This window comes from Alnus glutinosa, chromosome 10 (genome assembly GCF_958979055.1).
Source record: "Alnus glutinosa chromosome 10, dhAlnGlut1.1, whole genome shotgun sequence".
Classification (NCBI taxonomy): Eukaryota; Viridiplantae; Streptophyta; class Magnoliopsida; order Fagales; family Betulaceae; genus Alnus; species Alnus glutinosa.
The window spans coordinates 24,059,631-24,071,089 of NC_084895.1; the positions used below are offsets into that span (position 1 = coordinate 24,059,631).

Here is an 11,459-nt window from a genome sequence, read left to right on the forward strand (position 1 = left end):
TTTTGCCCCTACCAATAACCGAAAAATTTTGAAAATATTTTCTAAACCGAAACAAACAGAACATTAATTGATTTTATTTTATCTCTCCTAAGTATATAAGTTAGAAAGTAATTACAAATCATAAAACATACAATTATATTTAAAAAAAATTCAGAGAATCTTAATTGAGATAATAGCTTCTTCTTATTTTTTTCGATTTTTTTTAGGTTTTGTTTGTCTAAACTCAAAATAAGCATCACGTTTTTCTTTTTTCTTTTTTCTTTTTTCTTTTTTCTTTTTTTTCCCAGTAACTTCCTTTTCTTTTCTTTTTTTCTCTTTTTAACGTGGAAACTAGGCTAACTAGCCACGTACTGAGACTTGAGACCCGGGGGCCGGGACATCCGTACTGCCGCCGATTGAAATTGTCCTTCACTAAAACTTGTCGGTTTCTAACCGGCGTTAAATGCAACCCTTTTATTTCACCTTTATTTTATTTGCATCGATGTCGCAGTGCACGTTAACTTTTAAAATATATATATATATTTCTTTAGAAAAAATTATAATTTACTCTTTAAGCCGTTTTACGGATAATTCTTCGGATTACTGATGTTTGAATTATGTCCCTCAAAATTATCAAAATATTTAAAAATTATTCATTTTAACGAAATATACCTATAATATTTCAGTTGCATTTTATTTCTCAATTAAAAATAAAAAATAAAAACTAAAAAGAAAGTAAAATTTTATTCTATATTTTTTTTAAAAAAATAGAAAGTGGGTGTTCGGGCCACAAGAGGGGGTGGTGGCCTGCTAGCCACCCCAGAGGTGGCCGACGCCAACTCAGGAGCCACCCCTTTAGGGTTAAGGGTGGCTGCACACTACCCCCGAACCCCTGGGACTGGCCGTGCAACCACCCCCGGCCATTAGGGTGACTGCCAAACATCCATTTTCTTTTATTTTTTATTTTTTAGTTTTTTTTTAAAAAAAAATAATAATTAGAAAATGACACATGACAAGGGTATTATAGGCATATTTTGTAAAAATTGGCATTTTGAAAGGCCAGAGCCCAAGCGTTACTAGTTCGGGAGGCTATTCGTAAAACGGCTTGTAGTTTAGGGTGATAAATTGTAGTTTTCCCATTTTTTTAATAAGAATCGATCTAAAGGTCGATAGGCAATAACACGTTAACCCAGCGGGATGACAATGGGATGGGATTGTAATTTTTATGGCTCGTTTGAGTATGCAGTTTTTTGAAAAATTGTGAATATCGAGAGAATTTGTTTTTCAAAATTACATTTGGATGATTTAGAAAATCTGAAACAAAATTAGAAAAAAGTTGAATAAAACTTGAGTAGAATTTGATATTTGAAAAATAGCAAGTCACCCAAACATGCCATTATTTCTCTTACTTTTTACGATGAGTAATGCTGTAAACTACATTTTTATTTTATCATTATTTCACCCTACTAACCTAACAGTGTTAATCTGCCCTTTTTTTGTTTAAAAAAAAAAACAAAAAACAAAAACAAAACAAAACAAGCGTTTATCAAAGATAGGGGTGGGCATCGGTTCGGTAGACGGTTAATTCAGTCGGTTAACCGACTTTTGTCAGAATGTAGTCGGTGACTTTATTTTGGTTAAGTTGGTTAAACGGTTAGTAGGCGGTCAGTTAAGTCGGTTAAGCGGTTAATATGCGGTCGGTTAAGTCGATAAAGCAGTTAATAGGCAGTCGGTTAAATCGGTTAACATGGATAATGAAACGACGTCGTTTTAATTTTTGTAAAGGAAAAAAAAAAAAAAAAAAAAAAAAAAAAAAAAAAAGAAGAAGAAGAAGAAGAAGAAGAAGAAAGAAAAAAATGATCAAACGTAACGTCGTTTCGTTTTATGTCGGTTCGGTTAATCGGTCGAAATAAAAGGCAGTTCGGTTTAGTTCAGTTACCGCTTAAAAGACGATTCGATTCGATTCAGTGGCTTTCTGAACAAAATTTTATACCAACTATCGAATAGAAATTAGTCGGTAGGCGGTCAATGGCGGTTCGGTAAGCAATAGGCAGATAATTTGTCCACCCATAATCAAATAACTTATTAACACTGTCAAATCAGTAAGGTAGAATAGTAGCTGAATAAAAATATAATTATGGCATTACTCTTTATGAATAAATCGCTTGCTCTTCAATGATGGATTTTTAGTTATAAAAATCTTTAGGATATTGCAGATTTTATTATAACAACTTACAAATAATTTAAATGAGCCCGGTGAGATACAAGATGGATAAAAGAAATTTAACAAATAAATTTAATTATTTAGTGAGTTACATTCTTTTGTAAAAAGCTGGTTCCAAAAGTTGTAATACCCTTGGCTCTCATATAGTTAATGTTTTTTCAGTTGCAAGTAACCCTACGAACTATTAACGCTTGGACTTTGTCCCCTAAACTACTAAAACGTTTCAAAAATGTGCATTTTATCAAAATATGCCTATTATATTCCTGCCACATGTCATTTTTCAGAAGGGGATGGCTATGAGCCACCCTAAAGGTGGTGCCGACCACCTCTGGGAGCCACCCCCAAACACTTTTTTTTTTTTTATTTAAAAAAAAAATAGTTTTTTTTAATTGAAAAATGACATGTAGTAGGGGTATTATAGGCATTTTTTTTTTGACAAAATGGGTATTTTTGAAACTTTTTGGTAGTTTTGGGGGCCAGTATCCAAACGTTGGTAGTTTGTAGGGCTATTTGCAAAACGGTTGGCAATTTAGGGGGCTAAATTGTAATTTTTCACAAAAAAAAGGATCCAGCAATTTCATCAAAGTTACTATCTTAATCAAACTAGTTGTTACATACTTACATCTAGCAGGAAACCAAGAATTCAAACTACAATTGAAGATTGTGACCTAACTACACCTGATGACTATCACCTAGTCACAATTGAAGACTGTGAGATAATTATAATTAAAGTCTATCACTTAGTTATAGTTACCTAGTTATAGTTGAAGCCTATTTGTATTATTTAATTCTTCTATTTATAGGAACTTGTAATATTGTAAACATTACTCAAAAAAATAAGAGCAAAATGTAGCCATTTTGGCTTTATTTGTGGACATAAGTCATAGATCAAACCACATAATTCTTTGTGTTTATTTATTTATTATTCTGCATAAATCATAAACCGAATCACATAATTATTTGTATCTATTTATTTATTATTCCGCATTATATTATCTTTCAGCATTATCTTAGCCAAATGACCACAAAAGGAATGAAGAGTACAATTTCTCCTTTGTTATATGAGACGTACTATTTGTACTATTTTCTTTTCTCTTTTTTCTTACATTTTTCATACAACTTTAAATTTATACTTTTTAAAATTTGAGTATTTAATTGCAAAAATAATGAAAGATCAGTAGTTATAAGTGAAGTTTTTCCTTTATTTTTTTTATTAATAAAATATACAGAAATGTACCGAAAATGTAAAAATAGCATTTATCTTCTTATATACTTATATTAATGTGCCATCTCTTTTTTTGAGTGATCATTTGAGAAAAAAAAAAAAAATAGTTACCATTCCGCACCTATTCGCATATGCAAATGCTATTATTAACCGCATCTGCATCCACATTCCATTTATATATAATATGTATTATATACATTTACTTAAATTCACTTAAACGATATCGTTTCACTTAAACGATATCGTTTACAATGTCGTTGGATTTCACTCTTATGAAACTCTTTTGATTTGTTTTGATTTAATTGCCTTATCTGTTCTTCCTTTATTATTATTATTTTTTTCAAATATTTTTTTTTCCTTTCACCAATTATAGATAGATGATACAAGAAGTTAAATAATGTATGAGATAAAATATTAATGGCAAAATGATTAGCAAGTGTGATCTGAATAATAGTGTTCAACGATAATACATTTTTGTATTTACTAGAAGCAGGACTTATAACTTCAAGGCCCAAAATGTCATTGTTAAAGTATTGATTAAATGATAAAATTTACATATTCTTATTACCCATTCTTATCAGCTTAAGCTTTTAGGACAAGTAGTGATATAACATGGTATCAGAGCCAAAGGTCTTGAGTTACCGAGTTTGAACCTTGGCTCAGCCATTTACCCTCATTTCAATTAAATATTCAACGTGTTGTGCCTCACCTATTAAAAAAGAGTTTGAGCTCACACGTAACTCGTGAGGGAGAGTGTTAAAGTATTAATTAAATGATTAAATTTGTCGTTTCATATCAGCTTAAGCTTTTAGGACAAATAGTGATAAACACCTATTCTCTCATATGCGAATAATTAATAATAACCACAATAATTGCATGGATGCAAATAGTAAGCGCGTGATGCAGACGCGGAAACCTAAAAGTGATAACAGCATTATGCAGATGTAAATATTGCTAATAACCGCATCTGCATCGGCATTTTCACTCCTAAATTATATATATATTGCTCTAAATATTTTTTTTAGTGATGCTACACCTACAACTATTTTATAACTCTTTTACAATTTTTGTCATGTGTCAACATGTGATTGAAAACACATCAACCATTAAAAAAAATATAATTTTAAAATCTTCCAATCATATGTCTGACACGTGTCTGGAGTTATAAAATAATTGAAAGTCTAGCATTTTCCTCTTCTTTTTATGAAAGAATCATAAACAGATTTAGAACATTTTTTTCTCCTCCTTATCAAATTTTCAGATTGCAAGTCCTTAGGGGAACTTGTGTGTATGCTAACAACAACAATAATAACAACAAAAAGGGCTTTGTAAACTAATTAACAAATTTTTCTTTCTTGTTTTTTTTTCCCCTTATTTCCTTAATTTTTGGTTGAATTGTATATTTTACAGATGTTGCAAATGGCATCCTTACTCAGAACAACATGCATCAAAACATTCTCCTTCCTCCTATAAGTATTTGAAATCATGCTATTCAGCTCTACCTGGATAAGAACTCTGAAGCCCATTTCAGCTTTCCAGATCACAATGTCGAAGGGTAGTCAGCCTGCATTTGATCATAGATATCGATCCGCAAAAATCTGAGAAAAAACAGATTCCAAATAAATAAAAGGTGAGATGTTAAATTTGTAATGATAACGATGATTGTTAGAATATATGAAAAATATCTTATATTTTCCGTAAATAGAGAATATTTCTTTTTTCTTGTGGAATATACGAAAAATATAATCATATTCTAACAATGAAAATGACAACAATAAAAATGAGAAGACCAACGATGATCATAGTCCCAAATATGTGTCAAAATTCAACATAGCAAAGAAATGATCATGTGTATCAGGCTCCAAACAACACTACAAGTTATTTTCTAGCAAATCAGTTGACAAACTATAAGGGAAAAGAAAAGGCATGATTGCAATAAATGATTACATAGAAACCATTCAGTCAGCAGAGCCATTTTAGAATCAAGAAAATCACATTAAATTATAACCAAAAATTAAGGACTGATCTTTTACCCAGATAGTCCAGTCTGTATCAGTAGGAGTTCCTAGACTATATGCATCTGCACCGTCCAAAATTGTTCTGATGCATTTCTCTGGTATAGGTGATGTGGAGGAAACTGTCGGTTACTTGTGATGTAAGTAGTTTAGGGTACACCTCTTCTTCCTGTATGACATCAAATCAGTCAGGGGTCATATAATTAAATGAAGAACAGCAGCATTATCTAACATATGTGATGTTCCTCAAAAGCACACTTGTGTTTGGCCCCATATGTATGCAATATGTGTAATTGATTGAAATATAAAGCCGCAAAGTTGTCTTCTTTTTTTTTTTTTGGAGAAAGCCGCAAAGTTGTCTGACTCACAACATAGAATAGAAAATCAAATATAGATGAAAAAAATAATTATATCATAGTGATGTCTGAACATCAGTACAAAAGTAAAATATACAGACGGTCATTTCTTTTAATTGTTTTAATTGTTGCATACGTGGGCCATTAATTCTTAGGCACAGTTTTAGATATTCTAAAATGCCCCTTGTCACAATTTTAAGTATCCAAAAATGCCAGACGCCCATTCTCTTAGGTTTTAACATTTTAACACCCTTAAAATGTCAATTGTCAAGATAGTAAGCAATCTAGGGCTTCTTTTCTCAAAGGTTTCTGCTATTATAATATATAATATATAGATATATATGCCAAACAACTGTACATTTTTTTAGGTTCCATCATCACCCTTTACTAATCTATTTATCTCTTTAAGAATAAATAAAAGATAATAGCGTTAGAACCATCAGACAAAGGTTACATGATATAGTTTAGAAAATGCAAAACCAAGTAGTATAAAAAAAACAACAAAAATCTCACTCTGTTCTACGACGGCATCATTGCCCTGCAAAGCTGCCGAACGTGCAAGTTGATATATTTCTTTGAAATTATTCTGACTAATTGCCTCTCTATTAAATATGGCATCTGATAAAACAACGGATGACGCTCCTCTGTTGATATATTCTCTGATTGAATCTGAATCAGAGTAAAAAATAACTGTTAACTCAGAAAAATTAATGCTACAACTCAATGAAGAAAACTTCACACTGCAACCAGAAAATTTTGATAAGTAACACTGCAACCAGAAATAGGAATGTAAAACATACCAACTTAACGGAGATTTCTGACCATTCTGTCTCTTTAAGTTCTCTAAAAATACATTTTCGAACTTCAAATCATAATGCAAGTTTGAATTTAAATCTATGAAAAGGTAAAAATAATTAAGAAAATGATACCTTTTTCATGATTCTATTTTGATGAAAGGCTGATACATGCATTTTTGAAAGAAAATTAAGAACTTAAAAGTTTGAAGGCTGTCCAATAATTGTTTTATGACGAGAACAATTTGGATGGCAGAGGGATATGAATGCAATTCCCATATGAAAATCACCACTCATTCTTGAATAATACGATAGCAGACCAGTAGAGTATCATCTCTCCGTCACTTTTAAGCACTAATAAAAGCAATTGAAGTACTGAGGCCTTAAGAGCTACAGGACAGAGCCAAAGTTAACAACCTATTGTTATGCCCTGAGAAGCAACCATTGAGATGTGATAAAAAGGCCTCTTGAGTGCTGAAATGTACTGACTACCACCTAACGCAGAGACAGGATACACCTGTTCCACCAAATAAAAGAAAAATAAATCCATAAGGTACATCTATAGATGAACTATTTTCTGATATCCAAACAATATGAGATACCAGGATACATTGTGAAAAAACTAGAGAAAAGAAATGTTTTAAAAGAAAGAATCATCTATGGAGTTATACTTCTTCACTAAGTGCAAATCCTATGAAGTTTCTTTAGATTGAGGAAGGAGAATGCATCTGTGAGGCAGTACATTAGGGGCATAAATAACCTACGTAATGCCACGTCTAAAGTGCTAACTAAAGGAATCAGGGACTAAGCAAGATCAATTTACAGGATAGAAAAACTGAAAATCCAAAGACTACAAATTAAGTTTAGATAGGCAAAGTGGACACCAGATGAATCAATTTTCCAAGTTATTTATAGGATAACTGTGACGCACATTCCACTAACAAATCAGTTCACCACAATTTTTATCAAAGTTCCTTTGATATATATATATAATAATGTATTGCCCCCACAAATAGCATCTCCGCGACAGAGAAAGCGTAAGAGATGCTTTTTTAAAAGTTCATAGAAGATTTTTTTTTTTTTGATAAGTAATTGCAATTTTATTAGAAGACAGCGTAAGGCGCCCCTAGTACACACGGAGTATACAAGAAGCAACAGCCTAACAACCGACCCGATAAGGAACAACCCACAAAACAACCCAACCCTAAGCCCCTAAAGCTCACAATCTTCAATCATATCCCATCGCCTATGTTCCTCATCAAGGGCAGAGAGGAAAGCCATAGTTCTATCCCCCTTTTCCCCGAAATACGAAGAGCATGCCATAGACAACTCCAAAGGAGATAGCTTTGGCTTCCTCCCTTTACATAAAGGCTTGGAGGTGGGTTCTTCCAGGGAGGAGGAAGGAAGAATCCTCCCTTCCGGCGAGCCCATCTCAATGGAAACTTGTGAACCCACAGAAGAATTCTCAGACTCACGACCCGCCTCTGAGGAAGCCAAAGAAGAAACCGGAAGAGGAAAATGAGAAGATTCGGTGACAAGATCGGGATCCGGAACCGAAACCAACTCCGAACCCATATCCGATCCCTGACAAATCTTCCCACCAGCTTTCCTACGCCTAGAGGGATAGTTCGCGTCACCATAGTTGATTGAACTCTGCAAATTTAGAAGTTCCCCTTTTCCTTTATACTTCTGGCGCGCAAAAACCTGGAACTCCTCTTCCATGGCTTCCCGAACAGCCAAAGCCCCCTCCCTAAAATCCCCATCCATCGCCCAATCTAAGGGCAAACCATCCCAGTAGTCATCTTCCTCCTCCTCCCACACCACAATCTTAGGGGCATTACTACCACAATTAGAACTCAAGACAGGAAATTTGAATCCACAAAGTGTTTTATTCAATTCAGCAAGCTGAGATTGCGGCTTGTGTAACTTTATATAATTTCACTTAGCAAGATAACTTTTATCTTTTAACCAAAAATAAAAATAAAAATTATATGTATATTCATGTACTGATGATACATACCTCAAAAAATTCAAGGTCAATTGGGGACATTCTACCAGAATTGCGTATGCTAGCAAGTGTAAATGACCAATGAAAACAGAACAATCAAATTAATAATGAGCTTTTACATTAACATCCATTTGTTGGTTTGCAACAACCAGTACATATGGCAGTGGACAATGACTACTATATCTTGATGCCAATCAACTTACATCATAGAACATGCCAAAACTTACCTTGACAATTTTTGCACCAGCATCATATGCAGATAATATCTGTAAATCACAAATTGATGGTTTTAAGTTATCCTTCAGGGGAAAGAAGCTCAAATATTCCAAATCTTAAACAGAATGCTAGAAAACAAATAATGCTGAAAAACAAAATCTTCAAGATTCACCATTATGGGGACACCAGTGGTGGCCACCAAGATAAACATTATAATAATTCAAGATTTTTAAAGAACAATTCTACAAAAAGCATTGAAGGATAGAAATGAAAGAGTGTTTAAGTTGAAAAAAAAAAAAAAACTCTTACTTCTGTTGGAGTCATCACACCAGGTATGTATAAAACTTCACCACACTGGACATCAACCATAATGTCCTGACAGGCAGTAAGCACGTTTGGAATGAACAGAAGAAAAGGTATTAGAGATGTCTCCTAACAGGTTTGCTTAGGATTCAGTTTAAGATGAAAATTCCGATGAAATGATAAGAGTACTAGAAAAGAAAAGAAAAGAAAACAAAACAAAAAGTATAATCCAAGATTGATATCTGCCAGATTCAAGTAGGAAGTAAAAAGCATGTGACTGCAGACTCTAAAATGCATACCTTCACCATAGCAGGACTCATAAGAAATTTGGCTCCTGCATTTATTGCACTCTTGGCATCCTCAACATTTAGCACAGTCCCAACCTGCAGGATATTAGCAGTTTCAGAAAACTCCCGCAAAACAATTCTGATAAATCTATATCTGGAACCTATCCATGACGCTTCTCTTAATTGAAGATGGCACAGTAAAAACATTCCAAGGGTGTTATGAAGATAGTTTTTAGAGACCTCCCAGGAAGCATGATTTGGGGGGGTGCTTCGCTGGAAAAAAGAGGGATTCTAGTTGTAAGATATCTAGGAGAAACACCAGTCTATGGTCTTTCCAAACAAGCACAGAATTTGTGTCGATAGATCATTTACAGAAGCTGGGTCCACAAGTATACACTTCAGCAAGGATTTTTGTCAAACACAACTCAATTTGAACTGAAAATGAACATAATATATGATATGTCAATAAATCCAAAAGGGGTTAGCAATATTACCCCCAAGGCCGTAGTAGGATGCTCCTGCACCAACTGCTGCAAAACCTGTGCAAATGAGAAAGAAAGCACATAAGCGCCCAAACTGAGAGCAACCTGCAGTGAGAAATTGGAAAGAATGCATTTCTAGGCAACCTCAAGTACACCTGGCGTGGACATCACAATCTCCAGCTACATATCAAGAAAGAGAAACAAATTAGAAACATCACTAACAAGCCACAGACTCAAACTAATTGCAGAATGAGAATAAATTACCCGTGTATCTTATTATAAAATGGTTGGTAACATTAGATTTTGACCAGGCAAAAACTTTTTCAACAATCTACCAACTGCAATTCACATGCTAGGGGGTGTGCTATGTGGGTGGGTAAGTTCTTCTACACTATCCAAAACAAATGCAACTGATTCAACTTTTAGGATCATTCTGATAAACTCTGAAGCTTCAGTAGAAGCAAAAATTTATTAGTTCAAAACATAAACTAGAACGTCCATTCCGTTTCATTGAGTAAAATATACCCCACAAGCCTCCTTTTTTCTTTTCCAACAAACAAACAAAATAAGAGTTTGCACCAAAAAATAAGACTCACAACTGTGATGCCGCCACTTAGCGCAGCACGTGCCGCTTTCAGTGCCAGGTCCGCACTATCCATAAGGAAAAAAAAAACTACAGTAAGCCATTGACCATGCCAAGATTGCAAAGCTAACTTACAGATTTCCATATAAACATAGTAAATCATCACTTGTCCAAAAGTTGTTTTAAGTTTTAATCATTTCATTAATATTCTAAAATCCCTCCGTAGGCCAATACTGTAGAATCCGGTTTGAACTCGGCCTAATAGCCATAGAAAATGATGAATTTTAATTATTTAATTAATATTCTAACATTCTGTCCAATCAGGATTTCCAGTCCTGATAAGTAATAACTGATAGGAAAGGTTGCGCTTAATTATTTAATTAATATTCTCGTAGAAACAAAGAAAAGTGTTAATGCCAGTCTGATTCACGTTGAATGTAACTTGTATCGTCCGCAGACACTATTGAAATCTTTTGGTCACTAAGCGAGATGGAATTAAAGCGAAACTTATCTTGGCATCGATCACTTCTACATGCGATCGCTATTCTATAATCATCGAAAAAAGAACTTAAACAACAAATTATATATCAAATTGAGAGAAAAAAAAAGTAGCAGTAGAAGAGCAAAGCATAAATGTTTGAGAGAGAGACCTGTTGGCACGAAGGCAAGCGATGACACCGGAACTGTGAATCTGCGACAAGGTTTTGTCAATCGGAGACAGAGAGAGGAGCGGAGGAGAAGAGGAAGAAACCCTAGGCCGAGGCGGTGATTGAGAGCTCAGAATGCTGAGAGAAGACGAGGAAGCGCAAGCGCAGAGGGCCATATCCACCGCCTCTTTCTATCTACTCCTGCGCGCGATTTTGTTGGCTTGCGCGGGAGCGAGAACCGGGTTTAGTTTATCCGTGGCCGGTTTTGAATAATTCTTATTTAATATTTCTTTCAACTAAATTTTCTTAAATCTGAATTATTGTTATTTGATTAAATAAT

At 34.0% G+C, this 11,459-nt stretch overlaps 1 protein-coding gene across 3 annotated transcripts; it reads right to left on the bottom strand.

Annotated features, from left to right (window-relative positions):
• Positions 1-4,755: 4,755 nt before the first annotated feature.
• On the bottom strand, positions 4,756-11,359 carry LOC133880313 (uncharacterized). Of its 3 annotated transcripts, none has more exons than XM_062319262.1 (11): positions 11,123-11,356; positions 10,486-10,540; positions 10,034-10,069; positions 9,902-9,946; positions 9,420-9,503; positions 9,127-9,192; positions 8,829-8,867; positions 7,011-7,110; positions 6,313-6,468; positions 5,462-5,612; positions 4,756-4,992 (listed from the first exon to the last, which is right to left on the bottom strand). In XM_062319262.1, exons 1-10 carry the CDS (start codon positions 11,293-11,295, stop codon positions 5,593-5,595), a joined length of 774 nt encoding a protein of 257 aa, XP_062175246.1. In that variant the 5' UTR covers positions 11,296-11,356; the 3' UTR covers positions 4,756-4,992; positions 5,462-5,592. The 3 variants fall into 3 exon arrangements, with proteins under 3 accessions (XP_062175246.1, XP_062175247.1, XP_062175245.1); XM_062319261.1 differs by having other exon boundaries at positions 4,757-5,026; positions 11,123-11,355; XM_062319263.1 differs by lacking the exon at positions 7,011-7,110 and having other exon boundaries at positions 4,756-5,026; positions 11,123-11,359.
• Between the last annotated feature and the right edge of the window lie 100 nt (positions 11,360-11,459).